The 26,142-nt window shown below is 43.8% G+C and overlaps 1 protein-coding gene across 1 annotated transcript; it reads right to left on the bottom strand.

Annotated features, from left to right (window-relative positions):
- Window positions 1-14,236: 14,236 nt before the first annotated feature.
- Window positions 14,237-25,842, bottom strand: TAGLN3 (transgelin 3). Its single transcript, XM_009515330.2, has 5 exons — window positions 25,567-25,842; window positions 24,959-25,140; window positions 23,930-24,104; window positions 18,752-18,854; window positions 14,237-14,791 (listed from the first exon to the last, which is right to left on the bottom strand). Exons 2-5 carry the CDS (start codon window positions 25,136-25,138, stop codon window positions 14,650-14,652), a joined length of 600 nt encoding a protein of 199 aa, XP_009513625.1. The 5' UTR covers window positions 25,139-25,140; window positions 25,567-25,842; the 3' UTR covers window positions 14,237-14,649.
- Between the last annotated feature and the right edge of the window lie 300 nt (window positions 25,843-26,142).

Here is a 26,142-nt window from a genome sequence, read left to right as displayed (position 1 = left end):
CAGGTAACTGCCATTGACAGCATATCATCTGAAATGAAGCAGCTGACCACCTTGCATAGCAGCCTCCCTGAGCACTAATAGAGTTATTTGCCTCGCCTATGCATACAGAGAACAGCTTAGTTATTTGTATCCCCAACAATTTAAATTAGAACAAAAAGGCTAAGTGAGCACATCTTTTGGCCCCAGCATCCATTTATCAGTCTGTGGCATTTTAAGGAAGACAAGCCTTGCAGTTCCATCAGTTAATGGTCTCTCACCACTTGCCTCTTATGAGGCCACTAGCTAATTTTACTCTCCATTTCTTTCTTGCTTATATGAAACCAGACAGCTATGTATGGCAGGGAGCAAGGCAAGTAATATTGACACACTGTACACTGTACATGCATCATACTGCTAGATTAAATATAACATGTTAGGAGAATCACAGTGCTAGGAAATAAGCTGCATTTCAAATAAAATAAAAAATATATTTAAAAGAGAGTTTCCACAATAATGAGGTTGACCCAGTTGAGCTAGCGCTGAAGCCAATGATAACAGCCTCTACAGAAGTCAAGCCATGGCAGCACTTCAGCCAAAGGGAATGTTTGTAGCTTTTCAGGTGATGAGATGTGCTGATGTGCAAACTCTCATCTATCAGAGTGCTCAGTCAAGTGTGCTTGGATAGGTGAGGCCTGAACAGAGTTTGACAAGCCAAGTCAAAGTGCTTACTCCTACTGGTGAACGTGTCTGTGCTCCTCCCTGCAAACCACGCTCTAGTTGGTGACCTGGTCCTTAGTTGGTGCCCTGTTCAAAGTGAACAAAGATGAAATTCATAAGTTCCCTAAGGCTTCAGCTTATAAGAAGTGCTGTCCAAAAGCATTAGTCCATGTGACTAAGACTCCCAGGAGCTATTGTGATTAATGGATACTCCATCCTCTATCATCAAACCCGATGTGCCATGTGGAAGGCAAACAGGAAAACACCTCTCTTCCCACACTTCCATAGTAGTCAGTTGCCATAATGGATGCCCAGCTGAAATGAGGCTACTGTTTAGTGCAAGTGGACCAAAGATATCTCACTCATGTGTGCAGGACTGCAGTGTTTCCCCCAGGAAACACTGTGTTCAAGGCCTCCGCAAGCCTCATGCCAGCCTACCCCCAGTGTTTGCCACAAAAAAAAATTCCCTATAAAATGATAATGTAATATCCTTGCCCTGCCTTTCCACAGTTGTATTTTCCTTGCAATTAAGCAGAGAAATCTTTGATACCCTTTTTGAAGAAAACCAGCGCTGGAAATTTAACTCCTTTTCTTCTCTCCTCTGTCTTTCAAAATCCTACACATGCCCCTTCCTTTCAGTCTTGACCTTTCATCTCATTTCTATTTCTCTGATCATCTAGGTAAGAGGACAGAACAAAAAAGCCTGGGGGAAAAAAAAAACCAACCTGGAGCTTTTTCTGGCTTCATTACTTCGCCCTGAAAGACTTCAGCAGGGCATTCAGGCCACCTGTACCACTTTTATCCCTATTCTAACAGGTCTCAGAATCCTGTGATGTTATCATCTAGGAAGTGACACACTACAGCAAGCACATACAACTTCCAACTGTTTAGGAGCAGAACAGATCTATTTGAAAAAAATTATTTTTTAAAGCAAGTAACTCGAATTAACCTACTATTAAACAGTTAGATTACTTGCACTTCCAAGGGTTAAACAAGCTCTTTCACTCAGCCTGGTGAATTAGGGTTTTCTGCTGCTTTGTTCAGGCGTTATGGGGCAGCCTGACATTCTACTCCCTAGAAGTGACAGACACTGCTGTTGTCATCCCTCACTCACCAAAAAATTTTGAGAAATTAAGTACCCAAAAGACCTACAGAGATGAACTCAAGAACTGAAAAAGCATACCTGAAAACGAGGCACACCAGGAAGTTAGCCCAGTTAACTTGAAAAAGAAAAGTCAAAACAAAAGTATTTTTAGTGTTTGAATTACATAGCTCTGATATTGGCAGGCTCCTCACCAAGACAAAAAAAAAGAATATTATAAGTGCTGGCAGAGGCAGGGCAGCACCACTGCATAACTTACAAAGAAAATCTGGTGTTCAGAATAAAAACCACACACAAGCACAGACAAACCAGTCAAGATGAACCACTAGTGAGGTCTGTTAATCATGAATACAACTGACCAAGAGTTGCACTGACTCCTGTCCAAATCGCACAGTCCCCTGTTCAAACTTTTTTCCCCAGAGATGCTCCCGATGTTCTTGTTAGGTCATTGCATCCCCTCTGACCTTGACATCTTTGAGTACTTGCAGGCAACTGCTCTATCTCAGCTGCAGGGACACTGATCTTCATTAGGGGTTGATCACCAGCTTGAATACCCTTCGTGCCCTTGAGCTGAGTACAGTGAAATAACAGGCAGAGGTTAAGAGGATCTGGACTGATGGAAACAAAACTGAGTCTAAACACAAAACTTATTACTGTGATCCACATAAGCTGCATTTGTTTCTCCCGCCTGCTTCTATGTTCTGCCTTACGGAGATTGCTGTTTATATGTTGGTTAGAGCAACCTGAAAGGGTTGGACATGGTTGTGGTCTGCATACGGCAGTGTCCTTATGCGTTCACTACCACATGATGGAATTGCAAGAACTGAAGAGGCTATTAACAGGAGGGAGCAACAGCCCTATCTGTTCCATTTACAATGTCATCACAAGGCACTGACTGAAAAAAAAGGTACCATACTTTGAACTAAAATTGAGGGGGTTTTGTTTTGCTTTTAACTTTTGTGTCTGTTGTATGGAAGTTCAGCCCTTGGGTCTTCGTACAGCTTCAGCTCAAAGAGCTTGTGAACCTTCCTCCAGCACCATCATGTTATCCAGCTCCATCAGTCAACATCTCACAGCAACACCACTTGAGCTAGCTCTGTGGACAAAAGCTTTATCTGGCATTTAAAGACTGTATTTTTCTACAAGCAGGCTCAACTCTCCCAATGTTAGAAGCAATCACCTCACAAAAGATAAAATTAAGCTAATCAAGACCAGTGGGGAAATCAGTCTGATCAGCAATTTGCCAAACTGGGGAAGCCACCTGAGATTTGTTTAAGGATCACTATTCAAGGATCAGGAGAATATCGCAGCAAACAGAAGCTGATCACACAAGTACAGTGCCTAGTAAAGATAGCTGGTCACATAAGCTGCACTCGCCTACTGCAGCAAAATTTCAGTAACCTTTGCTGTCTGGAAAGCATGGGATAAGATCCCCACACTAAATCCTTTGTGTACAGTAATGTCAGAGCCTGCCAAGTCTCTGTGCTTCCTCCATGTAACAGAGCAGAGCTAAACGTCTGTGTGCTTTGGCCTTCAGACACAGGGAGATCCCTATATATCCACTTCATGTTGGCTGGTCATCTTCCCACCTTTCGCCTGTCCAGGCTTGCAATGGATTGATTTTAATAGGGGAGATGGATTCTTCATGGTGTTTCACAAAGTCAAAAGGAGGAGAGAACTAATTTATGATCATCTGAGATGCTGGCAGAGCCACCCTCCTAAGAGTTTTTACTGCCATGGCCACATAACAAAACAAACAAGACAAAAAATGCCTATGCTTTTATGTGGACAGCCTGGGTCTCTCCTCACATAAGCTTCAGATCTTGTACAGCCTCATGGTGTCTTGGCTTTCAATCTTGCAAGTGACATGCAGGGCTGTCAATATTTCTCCTCAAGAACCATTCCTGGGAGGCAGCTTTAAGGGCACTGCTACCCTTACATGCTTATAGGATCATAGAATCATTAAGGTTGGAAAAGACCTTTACGATCATGAAGTCCAACCGTCAACCCAACACCACCATGTCTCCTAAATCATGCCCTGAAATGCCACATCTGCACATTTTTTTAACACCTCCAGGAATGGTGACTCCACCACCTCCCTGGGCAGCCTGTTCCAATGCCTGACCACTCTTTCAGTAAAGAAGTTTTTCCTAATATCCAATCTAAACCTCCCCTGGTGTAACTTGAGGATGTTTCCTCCTGTCCTATCACTTGTTACGTGGGAGAAGAGGTCAACCCCCACCTCACTACAACCTCCTTTCAGGTAGTTGTAGAGAGCGATAAGATCTCCCCTCAGCCTCCTCTTCTCCAGACTAAACCTCAGCCGCTCCTCATAAGACTTGTTCTCCAGACCCTTCACCAGCTTCTTTGCCCTTCTCAGGACACGCTCCAGCTTACATTGAACTCATCGCATTGCTGGGATCCTGTTCAAAAGACCAAATATCTGAAATTTTCTCAGCCTAATTATTTCTCAAACTTTTCTCTAGTAACGTTTTAAAGAATAGATTTAGACTCCAATTTCCCTATGTTTCCAGGGCAGGGGGGAACTGTATGTACAACACGATTCCTATGGTTTAAATTGGTTATAGAAAGTGTATTTTATACCAAGCCTTCATAATACATTGCATTTTCAGTGCAGCCCTCCTCCTGAGGACTTTAAAGGACTCCCAGACACCATGATAAGTCTCAGAAGTGCTTTGCATTTGCAATGAATCCCAAGGGAGGAAACATGATTCATCCTGTAGAACGCCAAGCAAACTGCAATAGCCACAGCCTTTATCTCAAAGGACAAAGCGCAGTTACAAGCACCCAGCTCATAAATAATATTCTATAGAGAGCTATTTTTAGAGTTAATTTTCCTCACTCCAAGGAGCAAGACAGTTTAAAAAAAAAAATTTCTGTTCTTTTGGAGGTCCTAGTTTCCTTCTGATGGATAGGCATCCATCTCAGAATAAAAACACTTCAGCTGGAACGCTGTCTTTTATTTCTTCAGATCAGTAGCTCCCACCGGACATGGGAACAGCTTATCCCGGTGCAGCATCTTTGCCGGTGCAGAGGTGAGGTTTTGGAGAAAGCGTGTGTGTTTTGCTGTGCATTCAGTCTTATTTTTAGACAGCCAAGTAAACAAGCAAATGCAAGCTCTCTTTTAGCAATGTACATTACCTGTCTGCATTACAAACAATTTCCCACTGATGTGAATAAAGATCCACCTTCCCTTGTTCCCAGCCAAGACGGCAGGACTTTCACCTTCACTTGCTATATACATAGGCTTTAAATTAGCAATATTAACTGAGAATATACAAACATTGACTAAAGGGACAACTAAAATTCGAGACCCTTGGTGACCTGTAGTGACAGAAAGAGTGGTCTTGACGACTTTAAGTCTGATTGTTTTATGTTTCCATTTGTAGAGGTCATTCATCCCCTTCTCCTCCGAAATGAGGGGGATCCTCCTTTTTCTAATAGAGCAGCTATTTTCCCCCTCCTAGGCATCCCTTCTACTCTAGGCTTTTTTGTTTTTCTCTCTGAAAACACCTTTTATTCTGTCTATCTTTCCCTATATTTCATGGATTATTTCAAGCTGTTCATCTAGCTATTCTTCCAATTTACATTTTTTCCTAAGGACTCACCACATGTATAGAACAGGCAAGTCAGCAGCAGGTAAGAAATATTTGCTTTCAGTTTTTCTTTGCTATCAGACCATATTTTCCCCCATCCCTCTTTTCATGTTTACATAAGGAGTCCAGGAATCAAGAAACCCCTTCTGTTTTCTCAGCCCATTACAGGACATTGCATGCATCATCCCCCACTTACGGCAGTCACGACCACTGCAGCTCAGACCCTTGCAGACTTTGCTGACCACACAGTGCTCTGTTTTGGGCTCACATCCCACCACCATGACATTGCAAGTGAACAAAGAAATCCAGCTGTTTCCATCTTCCATTTTCTGATACTGACACTCTAAAAATATCACGGCAAGGAAAGGTTTTGAAGTTTAAAGCACACTAACTGTTCTCAGCTAGCCTTACTCACACATTATACCTACGGTACAGATTAAACTAATAATATCATTTTAAGAAGATTGTCCTAAACAGAAAGCAAAATCAATCCTTTTATTTCAAAATTATTTTGAAGAAGGTAACATTTTCTGAATGTCATTGTCTCCAAAACTAAGGATTCATTCTAGATGAATGCTAAGGTTTATGATTCATCCCATTATAGCTGGTACACAGCCTCTCAAAGAAAGCAGTGTTCAGAACTGAAACCTTCCACCATACCTCCTGCTTTTGTAAAAGGCAGCATTTATAAGTAAGTTAGTTGAAGGGCATGAGCATCATCACTCTTTCAGTTAAGTGCTCCCTGGGCCCATTTATCTCCAGCTAATAATCCAATTTGCCTGGATGTACTCGACTCCAGCAGGAGCACAATTCACAAAGCAACTGCAGAAGGCAGTTCTTAAGGGACTCATCATATTACATGGAGACAGGCGTTTAAATACAGAACATATTCTGCCAAAGTGAGGTCTACTCATGCAGCCTGCTTCAGTGACACTACAGTACTGTGGCTTGCTTTTATTTCACAACTCCCACTTAAAAAGCAAACAGCACAAAAACTGTTTAATCATTCATGGATTCATTTTACAGAATACAGAGGCTGCTGCATCTGGCTGTAAACAATAATTTTCCTTTTGATCCTCATCCTACAACAAGGATATAACAAGAAAAAGACAGAGAAGTAATAGGAAAGAAGATAAATAGCCAATTACTACAAATGCACTACAGTTTTTTTCTACTTACTTGGACTCAACTGGTTGCAGGTGTTTCACATCCAGAAAACAGAGAAACCTACCACAGCAATCACCTTCACATAATACTTCTCTTCGTATTCTCTCTTGAGAGGTTATGGCAATAGCTTGATGTACTAACACTAAAAAACCCCAAAACCAAAACCACCGTATCTGTTCCAGCCATTGTATTTGGCACTTTATAAACCAGCTTAGATTATGGTAATGCTTCTGGGGGAAGGATTCGCATAATTAAACATTTCACTGCAGCAACAGAAAATAACTTCTGTTTTTAAGCAGGACCCCCAGGGCTATGTAAATCTCTCACAAAACACATGCTAGGATTTCAGTGGGTGTCTTTTTGAGACCCAAGCACAAATGCTTTTTAATTACACTAAGAAATCCTAAAGAGTAGATCTCTGATACAAATTGTAGAGAGCCAAAGTGTTTCTCCACCAGTTCCCAGGAGTCTGAAAAATAATTCTCATGACTCAGGAGCAACCGGTCTGTCCCTTAGAACTGACTACATTGACCTTTCATGGGGGCAGCCAGCCCATCTTAGCTGCGAGCCTTTCTCAAGTGAGCCAGCTGTCCTCTGCCCCCAGCAGCTCCTGCAAGGACCGTGTGTGCTCAGGAGACAGATGCCTTCATGCTGCCACACTCCTGCATGGTTCACTTTCAGCTGTGACCATGCTGCCCTGGTTAATAACAGCTCCATCAACATCCAGCAATAAAGCACACTTAATATCAAACAGCCAGGAAGGATTGATAGCTGCTTTGCTATTTCCCAGCAGCTCCTGCCGATGCTGAGCCACTTTAGGGATATTGACTCAGAGCAAAAGCTCGCACAACAGGAGGGCAAAACGCACTTCAGCTTGTTCACGTGAGCCTGGGTTTTGTTTACTTCATCTTATCTTTCCTTCGGAAGGCCTAAACCTTTTACTGCAGTTCCTTTGTGCAATCTAGCAACTAAATCCATCTGACTACAGCTCAGACTCCTGCTTTTCACAGTAAAACCTTCTCCAGCTGCTACTTGGGTGGGGACGCAGCTGTAGCCCATCTTCAGAGAATCATAGAATCGCTTAGCTTGGAAAAGACCCTTAAGATCGCCAAGTCCAACCATTAACTGTGTTCCCAAATACCTTTCTGAGGTAGGGGGAATCCAAGAAATGCTGCTTTGATTTAACACCACTGCTGCAATTGTGGCACAATGCTTGACTCGTCTGAACTGTTGTGGCAGATCAGGGGAAAAGGTCTCTTTGGAGGATGCCAGGAGATGGTGATCACTCCTGGCAGATGCACAGATTCCCTCAGTATCCCACTTATGCCTTCCAAACTGTACCTGAAGTATTGATTTTTAACTCCTTGCATTGAAACCTTTTCCTATTCACTTGGAAAGCCAATGTTGCCATGGTATCCAAGCACTTTAAAGCCAGACCTGCATTTATGTGACTGTTTTCCTGTGAGATGTGGAAGTGATTTTGCCCCCTTTAACCAAGGGCCAAACCCCTAAAGACCGAGTCAGGTGCTCAGCAGCTCTGGGGGCATTCCCCCACATCCATGGGGGAAGGTGCTCCGGCATCTTTAAGAACCCGGTTGGAACAACATCTCTTGGGTTGTGTGTTGGGAGGAGCTGGAAGCTGCAGAGCTGTCCTTCCATCTACTTTATGTGTGGGAGCTAATACAAAAAAAAACTTAGAATGAAGTGTTGACTCATAACAACACTAATGCAAAACCCTCTTCTAGAAACAAACCCTGCTTGTTTTTGTCCTTCTCTTTTTCTCGGCCTTAACAAAAAATGAGAGAAACAAAGCATTTAGCTGATTTTTGTGCAAAAACAAACACTTTCATCCACCTTACATCTTTATTGACAAGATGACAACACATACCCTATCTTCAAACCCAGTTTGGAAATACCCAGCAGTCATTGGTCTGTCTCAGACACATTGTGCTGCTTCGAACCCCTGAAAGCCACATGCCTGGGGGTGCCTGTCCCTTCTCTCTAGCGCTGCCTCTCCCCTCACCAGGATCTGGCCCTGCAGATCCTCAGACCAGAGCAGAGCAGAGACCGCTCCTTTGTTTCTGGGCATCACTTCTTCTGAACCTGGACATAAGCATTAAACCTGCCACACAATCTGCAGAGCACTGACTCACTAGAGCATAGGATTTACTCCTGCCCAATAACAGAGTAACGTTTCTACCCAAGTAAACCATTTAACAGAAATTTCATTAGGGAGAAAGGTCACTTCTCTAATTTCCTCTATAAATCCAATAAGACTACAGACAAATGTATTTCTGCATCTCAGAAATGGCATTATAACTTTACTTGAATGTCACAACATCATGCACTGTGCAAGATGTACATTGTGCACATGAACACTGCAAGATGAGAGCAGAAAAACTTCCTTCCATCCAAGGCTGGATTTTCCCCCTACAGTGATAGTTAATATCTCTCTTTTTTTTCCCCACACATCCCCCCCCTCCCCGTTTTGCCTCATGGTTTTCGATTGCTTGAGCTTAGTCACAGAGCTGTGGTGTTTCTATTTTGGAGATACAGGTGGGAAAAACAACCTCAATAAAGTTTGAGTAGGTAAATCTGTTTGTTGGGAGGCAAATAGGTAAATCTGTTTGAGTGTGGAGAGGTGGCTGCCTGCACATGTTATCCCAGCAGTCACTTGTGCTGTCTTCGTGCCCATGTCGCCTGTTCTGCAGGACACCAAGCCTCACAGAGGGGAAAAACACGTGTTTCCAGGCAAGAGCATACTGTGCACAAAACAAGTTGTCTGTTCCTCTCCCCACCTATTTAAGAATTGCCTTAAATTTAGGGTGTCATAAACTGTTTGCCTTGCATGCATTACAAAATCAGCCTTTATGTTTCTTTTGAAGTTTATAGAAGACAAAATAGCTGGGGGAGGGGGTGTCACTGTACACATGCTCATCTGCAGCCTTGGTGGCTCCTCACCCACTGGCTCAGGAGCTACCATGGCAGTCACAGAAAGGGCTTAGGGTCAGTGGCTGAATTTCTTTCATCTAAAGATGCTCGCTTCCCTGCCACGGATGTTTAAAGCTTATTTCTAGATATAAGACATAGCCAATCACTGATCCTGTGAACGCCTGAGCTGCTCAAGCCATCACTATTAAGTGAGTATTAGCCCTACTTTCACACAAGAGAAATGGCAAAGCCAAACAATGCAGCCAGAGCCAAATGCAATCGATTACAGACATAGAAATGAAACTCTGAGGCCTTGAGCCCTCGCCCTTCCTCATTGGTGGCTCTGTTTTGGCCTAAGCAGTTGACAGAACAAGTCAGCTTGGTCTGAATGTGCTGGGGCTGGAGTGCGAACGGCCCGCACTAGCAGCTTGCAGGCAGGAGGGAAGGGTCGGCTGGCACCTGTCGCTGCCAGCAGCACCTTCTCCTCGCACCCCTGCTGGGCGCGGGGGATGCTGATCAGCAGAGGGATGCTGCAAAGTGATGCTACAGACAAATTTACTGAAGAGCAAAGCCTCTTTACGCCTTTCACCCTTATTAGTTTTTATTTAAAACATGTTGTGTTATGTTAGCCTAATGGTTCTCAAGCTCCAGCTTAATTGATCTGGCTGAACTTAATGCTGACTTTCTGTTCATTGCATTTTCCTTCTGCTCACCTCATAAATGGGGATAAACTTGGATTCCATGCTCATCTATGTGGTTCTTCCTCACTCACACACCTATACAGCATCCTTTCAGAAGGCCACTAGAAGCCACCTTAATGTTGAAAAGAAGTTACCAAGCAATTGTCCATAACCAGGTCATGGTCACAAAACCCTCATGAAGGCAGATAAGTGTCATTTACCTTTCTACAGGTATGGCAAACTGAAGCACAGGGGCAGCAATGTTTAAGGTGTTTCTGGTCCAGCCTGCTATGATGGGCCTTCCTCCAGTACAGCTGTTGGGGCGGGGTGGGGGGAGGCGGCAGGAGAGGCTATTTAAAGCACTTTAGCACTTTTTCACAAAAACATTTTACTTTGGTTTTAAGCTGAGATAGCTGATCAAGTTACAGCCAGGCTTCAGGTTATAGGCAGCATGTCTTACCTTAGCTTACACTTGATGTCAAACTGAGTCCACAGCCTTAAGTGAGACGTCCACCATCTGGGGAGAGAAGCCTCCCCTAAGCATTAGAGAGCTCAACAGCTAGGAGGGGAAACACAGGCACACCCCCTCCCAAGCACTCCCTTACACCACACCCTTCAGTACCCCATCAAAGCCTCTGTATGTCTCTGTTCTAATGTATATCAAGCCTTTTAGTAGCAACGATGCAGAAGGCTGTCATAGAAATTAATTAGACTTCTGGGAGATCTGCATAAGTGCTTTTGATGCATTAGAAGCAAAGTCACGATGGTTTATTCTTAATGTAAGAGAAGTGAAAATGTTTCATGCTTAACTTGGTTACTAAACTAGCCTTGTACAATATTAATTTACTTCTTAGCTTAAGATGTTTGTAAGCTTACTACTAAGGATATTTTAATAGGAGAACATTAGTAGGCCAAAGTGTGTTAATATTTAATTAATAGTAAAATTAATATTTCTATATGCATCATATGGGAATGCGGAAGGATAAGGTTAACCCACAGAATAAAGTATACTTTGCAGCACCTAGTGCCAGATATTAACAGCTAGATTGGTTTGATGGTGTGAGGTAATGAAAGAATGTGTTGTGAGCTTCGGGAGGGGGTACCAAAAATAAGATCCTGGGGAACGAGTCTTTTTTGCTGTTATTCGCACACGAACCAGGTCCCACATCTGCAGCCACAGGGTATAGATTTTCTTTCCTGGAGCACTTAGCTGTTGCTGCGGCTACAGTTTGTTAAAATTACTATGGGGTTTTTTTTTTTGCTGTGGAAGCATGCGATACTTTCTATAACTCCAATGAGGCAGTTAGAATGCCAAACCTAATGAAAGAACATTTAATTAGGAAATGTAGCTTTGATAAAAGAATGTTTAACTGGGGCATGGTCTTTCTTCTGCTGGGATGTAACTTACTGTAACAATCATAAATGCTGATGGAGAAGGAAGGGCAAGGAATGCAGAAAATGGCTGGACTCAAGCGCTCTCTCTAAGTAGCCTCTTCTTTTGCCACTGCCAGAGGCAAAGTGCTGGGCTAGATGGAGCACTGCTCTGACCAGTAGCTCTGCCTGCTCTTCTGAGTCAGCTGTGCTAATGGCTGGGACCTGAATTTGCCCAGGTCCCCTCTGCTGGCTCTATGGTCAGGGAGAAAATTTGGCAGAGAAGGTGGGCAGGTGATGTCACAGCATGGCATCGGGGATACAGAAAACCAGTAACATACCCTGGGAATGCAATTGGCCCATGGCACTTAGAAATGGTGTTTCCAGACATACAGAATGGCAATTCTGCAGCCAAACAGCATGGGGAGACCCAGGTCATGAAGCTCAGGGCTGGCTCCTGCTGGCTGTGTCCCCCTGTGCTGGTGGTGTGGGGCAGAGGGGTCCGGCTGTGACACCTCGGACCTCTTACCTGCAAGGCACTTCTTCCAGCTCCTCTCACCCATCCATTTTGTCTGCTGTGGCTATGACTTTCTAGTTTCTATTAGAAGACAGGTGCTGTTCATATTCACAAACGTGAAAGTTCTGGTGGCAGTCATTTGTCTTCCTGTCAGCCTAGATCTTCTTAATCAGCTTATTTGCTTTTAGTGAGAAAAAATGCTATTCTCTTCACGTTACACCTAATGTAGTATCTAGGGGGAAGTTACGTTATACTTTGCACTGAGCTAATGCCCCACCGCAGCGGAAAGATGAGCTCCTAGCCCAGATGCACCATCTGGGGTGGTCATCTGATCCTCTGCTGAGCTAATTCACTGAAACAACAGAAAAATAGCCCTAAAGAGGTAGCAAACGCTTGAGAAGTGCTTGACAAGAGCACAGTGGAGGCGCCAAGATGACCTGACATGTATAAGAAAAGGTCCAAGTTGGGGCAGGACTTTTCAGTGGCAGCTGCTATGGATCCCCTCACCCCCAACCACGTAAAGTGATCTTTACATCACTTCTCGTATGCTGTGCTCCACAGTGCTTCAGCAAAGCGTGACTGAAGCGGGGAGGTGTTATTCCCATCCTTCACCTGACAGGGAGGATAGAGCTTCATCTGAGATGGGAGAAACAGCCCTTCAACTTACCTGGTGGTAGAAACTTTTGAAGCCACATCCATGTGTCGCTGGCTCCAGGGCTGCTTAGTGGACAACTAGCTGCCACCATGTGCCACTAGGTTCAAACCCAGACAGAAGTCACCCCTACCTATGTCTGTAGGCCCTCAGACAGTTGTCAAAACTTTGTTACCTGCCCAAATATTACATTTTCAGGCCTTCATGAATTAAAAAAAAATAAAAAGTCCACGGAGTTCAATTACCATGTTTCCCTTTACACTTGCCTGAGGGGAAGAAGGGATTGGGCTTTGCGAGTGAAACCGGCAGAGACAGTTAACAGCAAGAAAACCCTGCGGAGGAAATAGCGCATCCTCCAAGTGTATGTGCACACAGCCGCGAGGCGGCCTGCGCTGACTAGCACGTCACCTGCTCTGGTAAGCTTCTGTGGCCAGATGGCTATGTCAGCAAGTTCTTCTATTGACCTTCCAAGCAAACTGTCCCAAAATGAACCCCCAGCCCCGTTTACAGCCCACCACAGGTGAGCATAACAGATTATTCGAACTGTGGTCGGTTTTCCGGTCAGAAGCATACTTCTTGCTTTGCATTTAAAGCACACTTTGTTTTGCATTTTGCTCGATATGGTATTAATTATCACAAGGTGCAGCCTGTTCTCACCTCTGACAGATTGTCCTCTCACTGTGAAGAACTCTCTGAGTTCGGAGACTCACCTGCCGCTGCGCGTACCGAGTCTGGCTGGGGTGGAGTTAACCTTCTCCCCAGCAGCCTGTAGGGTGCTGTGCTTTGGATTTGTGACTGAAGCAGTGCTGGCAGCACACCAGTGTGGTGGCAATTGCTAAACAGTGCCCGCACAGGGTCAAGGCCTTCTCCCTTTCTTGTTCTGCCCTCACGGCTGGGGGTGGGCAAGACGCTGGGAGGGGACACAGGACAGCTGACCCCAACTGACCAAAGGGATATTCCACCCCATGTGGTGTTGTGGTCAGCAACAAAAGCTCAGGGGAAAGGAGGAGGAAGGGGGATGTCTGTGGTAACAAGTAACCACCATGCATGCTGAGGGCCTGCTTTCCAGGAAGTGGCCAAATGCCTGCCTGCCAATGGCAAGTAGTGAATTTGTTCCTTATTTTGCTTTCTCTTCTCAAACAGCTTTTGCTTTCCCTATTTAACTGATTTTATCTCAATCCACAAGTTTGCCAGCTGCAGTCAACCCAGCACAATAAGTCATTAGAAATCTGAGCTAAACTGGGTGGGACTGCATGAATCAAACTCAATGGATAATGTGTCTTTTCTTCTTTTTAGGAGATTACATTGGGTGTGCCTTTAGACAAACACTAAACTGAACACGTAGCGCAGACTGTAAATGCTATAGCAAGGAGTCACCCAGAGAGGGCTCTGGCATAAAGACGAGACAGATCAACCGTTCAAAACATTCAACTCCTCAGCACTGCACCGTATGTTTGTTGGTTTTAATTGCTTTTACCTCCTTTAAATAAAGAGTCGAAGAGATGTCTTTAACTTGTCTTTATTCTTAGGTCAAACAATATCATCACTGAATTGAAGAACGAGGTTACTGGTTGAAATACAAGTGCGGTGTGAGACAGATATGGAAGATCACACTTTGCAAATAAATTAATACAGAATAATTGTCTTTGCATAGTTCAGAAGTGAAAAGTAGGAGGCAGCAGTGCGCACGTGCTCTGAACTGACACACAGCACCACAAAAACCCAAGTGCGTAGATGAACTCTTGCAGCTGCAAATAAAACAAACCAAACCAAAAATACCCTAAACCTCGGAGAGCGCTAACTATTAAAAACCAGGCAGAAAGGGAACTAATGAGCTTTTTTTTCTTTTTCCTTTTTTTTTTTTTTTAACAGACCATGCTGCAGAAGGAGTGCTTTCTCTACAGACAGAAGTGCTTTTAGATAATCTGCCTTGGCATCCCATAGCCTGTCATACCCGACTGTGATGCTCCTTTGTTGCTGCCCATCTGAAGGCCTATTACGTTCTGTCCCTGACGAAGCTGCTCTTCTGAAAATCCTCGTCGATTCTGCTGTGCTTTCCTGTCCAGATACACACAAAAAAGCAATATACAGACATGCCGTCATTCTGTGTGTGCCCAGAGAGAGGATCATGAAAAGCAATTTGAAATTGGCTCACGTCAACAGGCACTCCCCCTGTAATGCAATATTTCATTTGCACCACCGCATGGGCTGGACAATGCTGGCTGGGCTAATTGCCTTCCTGCAGTAAGAAGTAATGCTCCAGCCAAACCTACAACACCTCAGACTTCCGCTGTAGCACTTATTCAAGAACCCCAAGGGACTTCCCCAGCAGCTATTACAGGTAAAATATTTATTTAGTGCTGTATGTAACACTCATGATAGGATTAATTTGTGTTAACCCCTATAGCCCTTAAGAGCTGCAGTCCATGGGGTCTGATCAATGAGACACTGACCACTTTTGTTCCGCGTCCCTGGTCTCAAAAGCCCTTTGGATCAACAAACCTTGTTGGAGTTTAAAAGGAGCCTCTTTTCCCTGGAAATAGCACGGAGGGCCAAAGCGATAGTTAAGAAGCACAACAGTTTGTACGCTGTTGCCTTGCAAGAAACGTAGTTTAAGTAATTAAAGGATTAATCTTTCATTCATATGAGGTGGGAAAACAAGTAATTTACAAGGGAGGAGGATCAGTCTGTTGCTACCAAGTAAGCCATACGAATCGGCAGAGCCCCAGTCTGAGGGAGACTTTCAATCAACCAGACTCTGTTCCCACCCAGGCACAATCTTTCTCCCTGCTGTGTCTGTCCTGGGATCAGGTTACCCTGCCCTATGGCATCGCGTTACAATTCCCCCTTTCTCCCCACCCCACCACTAGATGAGAATGCTAGATTAGGTGCCCGCTGTGATTGAAAACCATCAACATGATCCTCTCGGTGAGGGTCTGATCCCGTACGGTGCTGAGCACCCTGGCTTGAGTCCAAAAAAGCACATAAGCTCTTTGCTAGGCATGGGGCGTCCAGGACGCTGCAGAAGAACCCATGTCGGCATGAAAACCCAGCAAAGCAAAAAGGTGAGAAAGATCCCCAGGAAACCAGTACTGACTTCGTCATTTTTCAGAACGGGTTTCCAGGGTTTCTGTATAGACTAGTAAGAGGGCTTATAGAAGCCCACCACAGGCTCTCAGATCCCACAGCCCTTGCCAGAAAGCATGCCATTTTGGAGGGCAGCACGCAGAACCGTGGGCGCCTCAGAAAGCAAACCCCCTCTCACTGATGCTTAATTTCTTTTCCAGAATACTTACATGGGCACCGAACTACAGCCAGAATCTCCATGAGACGATGTTTTTAGAACTACTCCTATTACCTAATTGAATCTCCGATTCACTGTGTCTGACTTTATTTTAATTAAGATCCCAGGAACACACTGTATTACTTTTTTTCTCTTTCCTCCTAGAATTTTCAGTTGTGCTCTGGAGTAATTCAACAGAAAGTTGAAAAATAACTCTGAACAGGAAAAACAATAAGAACTGCAAAGAAGAAATAAAAAGAGAGACTAAAGGGAAGCCTGGATATGCTAATACAAGTTGATTATGTGTACAGTTTGGATCATATAGTGTTATTTTTACCATCATAAGCACTGCACTTAGTGTATGATGGTCTTAAAAATAACAACGTGTACTTAACGTTTTGCCTTTAGGTTGGTGGAAATGGCTTTAACTGAGACTGTAGAAAAAGAGGTGAGGGCAAGTCTATTCCCCTCAGTATCTCACACCTATGTCAAGGTCTTACTGGCCCATCCACCATCTCAGGGCACCACCCTTACCACAAAACGGTGTATCTTTTTGTGCCAACTTTGCACCAGTGCTTGTGGTTGCCACACCACAAGATTACAAACAGCTATGGATCCATGAACCTTGCTAGGGCATGCAAAGAAGTGGGAATCAGGTCTGGTGGGACCGGGTATGTGAGACACTGGTAAGGAAAAGTTAAACGGCTTAGGTCAAGTGTGGGGGCATCTTAATCACTGCAGATCCCTGCATGGATACTCTTACTTCATTTAATCTTGACTTCTTTCAATTTAATTTAAGGCGATTAAGAATCATCCTGAAAGCCCTGACTCATGACTAACACTGGGTGGCAGTGAGAGGGCTTGATCTGTCTGAAGGGATGGGTAAGCTACTCAAAAAACAGTTCCTGATCTGCAATATGTTATTTCCTTATAGAAATAACACCAGTTTTCCTTAAGGCAGTGCCTATAAAATGGTGTTTCAGGGGCTGCAGTAAATATGGATTGGCTATCCAAGCAGTACGGGCAGCACAGACGGCAAGGGGAGAAAGGAGGGGATCACATCTTCATTTATGCCAATGAAAACTGTTCCCACCCACAATTAAGAGTCCAGATGAAAATTAATTTTTCCATGTAGGACTTTGTTTTAGTTACATAAAACAAATAAGCCTGTCTGGGTCATAGTGATTTCATGTCTGGTTTATATTAAAGCATGTAACTGGATTTGAACCCAATTTTAAACCCAATTATATTCCATAAATACAAATCTTTTTGTGCACTGTATTAAGTTAATTTAAACTAATTTCATATAAAGAATGCATAGCAGTTTGTACTTATTCACCTAAAATTCAAGTCTCCCTTAGCCTCAGCCAAACCAGCTCAAGGTTTAAGATAAACCAAGGGAAGTTTGCTTTACTTTTGCTGAGCCTCACCTAGACATCAGAAAATTCAAGGAAACTAAAGACAAGCAGACAGCACTCTTTTTGCTAATGTGCCTCAGACATTTCGGCATAAGAAATTCTCTTGGATGGCAGAATCTCATGTCAATAACGTGCCTGTGGGGCAGGAGGGCTAACTGTGAGAGGATTTCCTTTTCTTCCTGTCCCTGTTTCTCAGCCTCCCTAGCCAACACAAATGGAGTTTTAGAGCAAATAAACATCTTTGCCATGACATAGAATTCTTCACAGGCAAGTGGTACTCCCCGAGAAAAAAGACGACTAGGAAATGAAATAATTTTTGGTTTGTTGAAAAATGGAAAGAGGCTTCATGCCTTCGCTTTGCTTGATAAAGGCATCACTATATGGGGGTTTGCAGACAACCACGACAGCCTTGTCTTCATTACTTTTTCCGTCTGTTATCTGACGTGAGATAGAAGTACACTTTTCCTGCCAGCTACTCTTAGGACACATATATCTGCATGGCTTCTGCCATTTTAGTTCCCTTTTCTTCATAAATGGATATAGAGGATTAGCTGAAGCTGCTAAATAGATGAACGTCATCAAAACTGGTGGCTGAACTTCCTACGTATCGTTGCTCTCCTTCTAGGATATAAGAGTTGGGGATAACATCAACAGACAAGAAAATTATGCCTCCTCTTCAGTGATCAGTGTGGACCCCTCACACAGCAAGACGGATATGTTACAAAGGTGCCTGGAGCAGGATGCTGCACTCCTTCTCACTGTGTGCACTACCAAAAGCCAACCATCCAGCAGGGTCTCCACGCGTGCACACACACGTGTGCACCAACACAGCCCATAACAGCCTCATTCAAAAGGGGCGCTGCCAGGAGGAAACCAGAGATGGAGCCATGGGCGACATACCAGTACCAGTACCCCGTACCAGGAGTGCTTTTCCAGCTCTGGGGGAGGCGAGACATGTAAGGTGTGGTGAGGGGGGGGCACATAAGAAAAGGCAGCAGCATGGCTGGGCTCCACAGCTCCCACAGGGCTCCTCCCCAGCAGCCCAGGTGTAGCTTTAGGCCAACAAGATATGGTAAGATGTGGGCCTAGCAGTGATGCTGAAAAAGCTGGGAACCAGTGAAGGGTAGAAAATGCCGCTGCCTGCTGGGTCTTTGCTTCCCTCCTCTAGACTCTGGAGAGGAAATCTCTCCATTACAAGGAAACTTTGGAAAGATCCTTCCCTTCCTTTCCCAATAAATTTCCTTAAAGCCTAAAGATAGACAATATTATCAGCTTCCTGGGGAAGACAGCTCTGAACAGCTGCGCTTTGGACTTTACCTGTGAAACCAGGATGGATCCCCTTTGTAGCATCCGTCATCCTTGGTGACTGCCAAACTGCCTAGAGCCATTAAGGTTCTCTGCACTGCTGCCATGTCCTTCCCTAGAAAGCCAGACAGTGAAATTAGTATAAGAAATCCTTGCACAACAAAGAGCTTGGCACACTGATAAACACTTTCATCCAATGTATTAACTAATTCCCTCAGCTCCCCTGGAAACTGCATTAATAGCATTATAAATGCTACTTTGCAGTTGCTAAAATGGAGGTACAGACATGCAAGAGCTTATTAAAAGTCATCAAAGGGACAGCGTTAAAACAAAACTTTACAATTCAGACATTTGCAGGTTTCCAGGCCTCTGGCTATTTGAATGCCTTTCTCCATACTATTTTAAGGCCTTCTAGACAGTACTTTTGGCAATGTTTTCTCCTAGGATGAGATCACCTTGGTGTACAAAGAACAGTAATATACTCCGTAAAACGTGGCCGTGTCTCAGTTTCTTCACCTGTGAACTGCTAAGACTGATCCCACCATTTAACCCCTGGTGATTCCACACAGTGCCCATGCTAACACAGCTCATGGCAGTCCTGGAGGGGTCCTGTACGGATAACACACGAGTCCTTCCCAATTTACCCATCAAATGACCCCCCCAGATCCTTCCTACAGGCTTCCTTTCTCAGGCTGCCAAAAATCAATGCACTGCAGTTTCATACCTTTGGTTCCTGCCATCCAGTCCACTCTTCTTCTGCTTTCTCTCTCCCTGCGTTACAACAGTATGTTCCTCATTTCAAAAAGTCAGGGCTCATCTCATCTTTAGCCAAGTAAAAGTTACGTATCTGGTCATCACTAGCTCTTTAGGTTCCCTCCATAGACAACAGCGAGAGGAAAGCTGCTCAGGGGATATTTTATCACATCTGCATTGAGAGGGATGAACTTGCCTATCATTTGCTTAGAGGCACATGGTCCAGCTAGCTGAAAATTCACCAGGTTTCCAAGAGGGTACCTTACACCTTTGAAATATAAGGCTCATTTTCAAGAGAGGTTTACATTTTAAAAATGGTATCCCCTCCTCCCATCTCTCCTTCCAAAATTAGAATAATAAATACATTTTCCTTTTTGGTCAACAGTTTTTGTCGATTTCTCCAGTGAATTAAAAAAAAAAAAAGACACAGAAATTTTTAAAAAATTAAGGTTACTCCTTTTTTCTCAGTTCTTCCTCTGCACTGTGTCACTTGGTGCAAGAAGGGCACGGAACACAAAATACCAATGTCAGACAGGCTCATTACCCAATCCAGACATGGTAACTTTTGGAAAACTTTCTAGCAAAAACGGGTTGCAGCATGTATTTCCAATTGTGTGAGGTGGTAAGCTGCTGAAAACCTGCCTTTTGCCTCTCCCTTCTGAAATCCTTCCATAAGTGTTTCTATGGCTCCCCTCCCTTTCTTTCTGTTCCAGTTCTTTCTCTTTCCTAAAATAATTTATCTAGTTAACAGATCTGATTTTGACTGTAAGGTCTTCACATTGGAAAATAAGTAATTCATAAAAACATGAGATACTACACACATGATGACGATAACAGATTTCTGAAATGCCTCCAGTGGACCAACATTAATGAACATCACTGCAGACCAGCTGGAGCGTAGCGGGAAGTCAGCGTTGCACGTTCTGTGTTTATGCTATGCACCACCCTGACTAGAGGCAAATGAAGTTCAGGGCTTTGGTTCATACAAACGTAAATGTGTAACACACTGGCTGAGCTGACGAAGACACTCTAAAGCTGGAAACGTCTAGCAGCTTCCAACTGTGGCTGTCATACAGCCTATTAAAGTTTATAGCAATCCTATCTGCAGGGGACCATTTGCTCAGAAAATAAATTGTCGGCCACCCAGAATCCTCATTTTACTGTATTTTTTAACACAAACTGCATCAGACGGGGTCCTTGCTTAAGAGAGAGCAGCTGAAGGACCGATGACCCACACGCGCACGTACACAGGCGCACACGGAAGAGTGCAAGGCAGAAACACTCAGCGCTCCCTGAAGCAGCAGATGTACCATATGCTGTAACAGATGCCACATACAACGTCCTTGGGATGCCTCCCATGTAACAAGGAGCGTGGTGACTGACTGGGATGAAGAGGGATGTGAAAAAGGATTTAAAAGTGAATGAGCTGAATAATGACAGCAAACGCAGATAAAAGAAAAAGAAACAAAAGACGGGTAGCAAAATATGATGATCAGCCTGGCGGAGCCATCTGGCAGCCCCCCCACGCTCTGCATTCAGCTCTGCTTTATTTGTCAGTGGTGAGTGGGAGACGCTGCAGGGGAAAATCAGACCAAGTGGGAGCCGAGTGCCACGTGACAAAACAAAGCCACGGCCAGGGCCCTGCTTTGCAGAGCCTCCTCGCTGCATATGAGGGGTGCTGCGGGTGAGGGAAGACCCCAAATCCATGTGCTCTTGTGACATTTGTCCTCTTGCAGCAAAGGACACAAGGGGCGTGGTGGCCACCATAAAAAGGGCTGTGAAAAATTTAAAATCTCCACTGAGAAAGTCACCTAACACTGCAGCCACCTGACAGAAGGGATCATATGCATTCTCTGAAGCCAGGCTTGACTCTGGCATTGCAGAAAACTGCGGTCTGTGCCTTCCCCCAGCTTCAGTACTTGCTCACTGAGAGCCACATGGGCCGCCTGACCGGCCCCCAGCCTCAGCCTCCCTGAATCATGCTGCAGGGACCCACACTGGTGGCATTTCTCTTGCATCTTCAGTGTCCTCTGCAGCGTGCATTGAATAGGACAGCCCTGTAGAGGATCTTGGCACTGCCTGTACAAGAAGGAAGTGCCCTCTGGTCACTTCTTATGCTAAGCCTTGCTCTTTGGGGGAAACTTGGCCGGAAGGCCGCCTTCTCTAGGCGAAGGGGAAGGTTCAGACCCAAAGAGAGAGAACTGCTCTGCCCCATGTTCCTGAAATGCTGTTTTGTAAAGGCTGAACGAGTACCCAGAGGTACAGCTGCCTCTTGCCTGCCTGGAAAATATACTGGGGAGGTATCTGTAAAAAACAGTGAACATAGTTATCTTGCGCATGGATTAGGGAAAGCTGCTCTAATGCAGTACATTTATGTAAGAAACAACAAAAAGAGAGGTGATACCTGGACCAAGAAGTTGCAGAGATGAATAAAATGCACCAGATGGACTGAGTGAGTTTGAAACAGCCAACAGCAGATTGCATCCTAAAACATTTTCATTAATCATTACTAAGAATTTCAAAGCAAAAGCTCTCGGAAAACAATTGGTGCCAGAGAAAAGCTGTTTTTCAATCACACACACTTTTCTTTCCCTATAAACATACACTGACAACTCCTCTCTTTCTAAAGAGGTTATGGCCTGAAGCATAGGAGCACTGTAATTACGAGATACTGAAAAAGAGACAGTCCTTTCTGTCCAGCTAATGCATCCAGGTTCAGAGGATTCAGCCCTGAAGCAGCACAGATGCTAGAGGTCAGAGTTATGGTTAGACACAAAAAGCTTGCAGTGACTCACTGCTGGAGAGGCATGCTGTTTCATCTCAGCACTGAAATGAGCAGCAGGAGGGATGAAAAGGGAGTGGGAAAGTGAGGAGACACAGATTAGTTTTGGGAAGTCCTAAAATAACAGTGGAGAAAAGTCTTCTATGTCTCCCTCCTAGGTTGTGAGTTGTGTTTTGACTTCCTGTCCTCTGGAAGTTACTAGCTTTTTTTCCTTACATCTGTTGAGAAAAGGTGATGAGTGAAAGGAAGAGAAATGAGGAGAGAGCCACCATCATTAGGAGCTTTTTGTCTTCAAAGCAAGTCATTTTCATTATAAGGATCGATGTACCTACTTTCATTTGCATGGTGTGAAGCCATTATGAAATGCAAAAGACTGCAAAGAACAGCACCTGAATTAAGCTATTATCATCCCTTACATGATAGATGGAGCTTCTCTTTCAACATCCTGCTAGGCTGGGGTGGGGGAAGGTGTTACTCCAGGGAAGTGAAAACCCGTTCATTTAAAACATTCAAAGGTAGATTGGATGAAACACTAAAGACTGAGCTGGAAGAAACAATCCTGCCCTTGTGCCCGAAGGTAGGATTTGCCAAGCAAATCTGGCACCCTGAGAACATTATGGATCCCAGTAACTCCAGCTGTCACTATACCCTTCCCTTCTAACCTATCCACAAAGAGCTCCCTAGCATTTCATTCCTCGAACTGTCCTTCAGAGGCGTGATCTCTTCCACATATCCCAACAGCCTGTGAAAACAGACCCTGCTTCTTCTTGCTCCATGTGTGTTCCTACACAAACGAGCTTTTTCAATGGATTGCCTTCCTCTTCCCACCGTTTCATGCTCATGGCAGATTTTGGACCCTTTCACTACCCTGCAGCCGTCCTTGTTTTGAGCCCTCACACAAAGTGTTTTGCATCACCTTGTCCAGAGAGATGCAGGATATACAGTGTGTTTGGTTAGACCACCGGGAAGATGCAATACCACAGAAGTAGGCAAAACCAGCCATACAAATGCACAAATGACTCAGCTCTTCAGGAACTAGAACAAACAGTTTTCACTTTCAGCATGGGATGGAGGTTGCCTTCACCTGGGTTACTGCAAAACCACAGGGGCACTCTGAAATTATTTTGCTGTTGCCATAGTGACCTCGCTAAAAAGACTGTATCCTTTGAGAGAGATGCTCAGCTAGCACGGCAGTGAGTTTTGATTCTTGCTAGTCATAAATGAGCCCTCATATTCTCCACAGAGGCATATATGCTCCTGAGAATGCATTTTATAGCTCTAATTTAAGCTTTGCTTATAATCTGAAAACTGCAATGAAATCTTGTAGTCAGAAAATAAGGATTTTCCATACTTGCTATTTACTTGGAAATAATTCACATAGAGAACATTTGTTTTATTAGCTCTGTGGATTTCTATCAGAATTATGGGCTTTTGGATAACCATGAGCTTGGAAAGGCTCCGTTATGCCCTCAGGGCAATATAGATCCCTCAGAGGAGATAATGCACCACCGGAAGAACATGGTAATGAGGTAAGGCAAACAGAAACAAAAGCTAATTACATTAGAGAATATGCCTTAGACAAAATGCGCCATTATAACACATCAAAGCAAAGTAAAATGAAGACTGTAAGCTGACTTCCAGTTTATTATTTTTACCTTCCCATAAATCCACTGTCTGGAAAATATCTGTTGTTCTTACTCCGTAGATTTCAGCAGCTTTTAAGAACTGAGAAATTTGTTCCATCTGCTTGAAAGCCATTTTTGATTCAGAGATCTTTGCAATGGGCTCATTTCCCTTTGGATGTAAACTGTTTATTAACTTGCATAACAGCTGAGAGATAAATACAGAAACAAAATTAGAAAGCAGTCACTGAACTAGAAGGCAATTTCTGCACATGAAATGATGCTGCAAAATGCTTTTGACCTGGCCAGATTCTATCAGGGACATAATTTCTTCAGTTAAAAACAAAGTAGTGAATTGATAATAACCAAAGTATATTAGAAATGCATTAAAGCTTTCATTAACTGATGGCAATAGCCTGACCATATAAATCCTCATCTGCTAGAAACAACAAAGCAATCACTGGTAAAGGTTATATAACTGACAGAGAAGAAACCACATGCCCGAGCCAAAAAAATAAGCAATGTCAATTGAAATACTGGTGAAGTCACTTTGGCAGATGTTCAATGATTAGCGTATTCTTACAGCCCACTGCAAACAGCAGCATCTGCCTGTTGTTCAATAAACCAATGGAATACAATGTTTTAGCTACAGAATTATTCCCAAGAAGAAAACAGTTATGACATAATCCAATCCTTCAAATTTTCTATGTGTCTTCACCCTTCCCTGTCAACACTGATTATTTCTTAAAGAGAAAAGTATACATTGGATTTTAAAACAGATCTCATTTAGCTGTATGAGAAAAGGTGCTGAAGGAATGAGTCATAGTCATATATAACATGCATGACTCATAAGAATCATAAGTACTGTGCTAATCCCAGTGCACTAGTAGAATAATTGTCTTCTGAGACTAAGATTCCTGGTCAAAAGGAAATAAAACAGATGCTAAGATACCTGTTTATGCACTGGCCATGAACTCTGACCAATTTACTTAGATGAAGACAGAAATTAAGGACACTGTGCATATAAACCCATGCAAGTATATAATTGGACAAAACACCTACCGTTCCATCCATCAACCAGGTCTGAAAATGCTGCCTTCCAGGAGGAGGGTGCTCTATCTGTTCTCCACACTGTACAATAATCCAGTTCACCAGCCTAGACTCTAATTCTGGGTCATATTTCTGTTCAATCTTTTCCTGAACTTCTCGGCTTAAACCATAGCTTGGTCCTCTGTTAGCCATCTCTGGAACCAAAGCAGAACTTACTTAGTGGGTAGAGTCCCGATCTGCAGCTTTGAAGTACACACCGGAAAATTAAAGAATAAAAGAGTGAGCAGCCTGCCCTATACGTTAGACGGTTGAACAGATGTTCATCAACGCTGAAAGTAACTGTATGGCACCGGTTATAGCTGTTTGGCAGAACAGGGGAGGGATCAGCGAGGGAATATCCTTTTCCAAAAGCACAAATCAGCTACAACATTTTTTTTTAAAAAAAAGAAGGAAAAAACAGAAATCCCCCCTGCCCAACCACAAAAACAGAAGAAAAGCAAGATTTAAACCAGAGTGGGTTTTAAAGACAGGCTTCTGCTATGTTTACAGAGAATACAACAGAGTTCTCAGATCAGTGTTAAAGCTGCCTGCAAATCCAAAAGCACTTTAAAATTGCCTACCTAATACTTGCTAGTAAGAAGGTTGTACATGGGAGCTCAATCAATCCGATTAAAGATGCAATCAGGGTCTTCCTCAGCAGAGATGCAGGAACAGTTATCCAGAGATCAGCAAACTGAAAAGCGCTGATGAATTTAAGAGACGAAGGCTGCCACAGTGCCCTGCTGCTGCTGCAGCATCGTGGTTTGAAGAACAGTGTATTGATTTGATTTTCCTCACATATGAGGAGGGTCAAAGCAGGGGCGTTGCTAAGAGCCATTAAAGAGGCCTGCCTACTCAGTCGCAGCCTGGGGATCCTGTTTATCTCGCCCATCTGCAGTCTGTTTTCATGCATGTTTCCTCGGCCTTGCGCTGTTCACCCTACAGCCTCAGTTTTACTCCACCTAGTCTGCATCAACCCAAACTGCACCAAGCATCCCAGCGCCAGATAGTTAGAAATATAAACAGAGGGACTTCACCAGGCTTCACTCTGTTAAACGAAGGTAAGAGAAATTACTACACTTCTCGTTTATTTTTAGTCACAAAGCAGAAGCAAAACCTTTTTCTCCCTGTTCTGTATCACAATGTTAACAGGCTTA

Source organism: Phalacrocorax carbo, chromosome 1, assembly GCF_963921805.1.
Source record: "Phalacrocorax carbo chromosome 1, bPhaCar2.1, whole genome shotgun sequence".
NCBI lineage: Eukaryota > Metazoa > Chordata > Aves > Suliformes > Phalacrocoracidae > Phalacrocorax > Phalacrocorax carbo.
The sequence above is the reverse complement of the archived record's forward strand: the minus strand, read 5'-3'. Positions and strand labels throughout refer to the sequence as shown.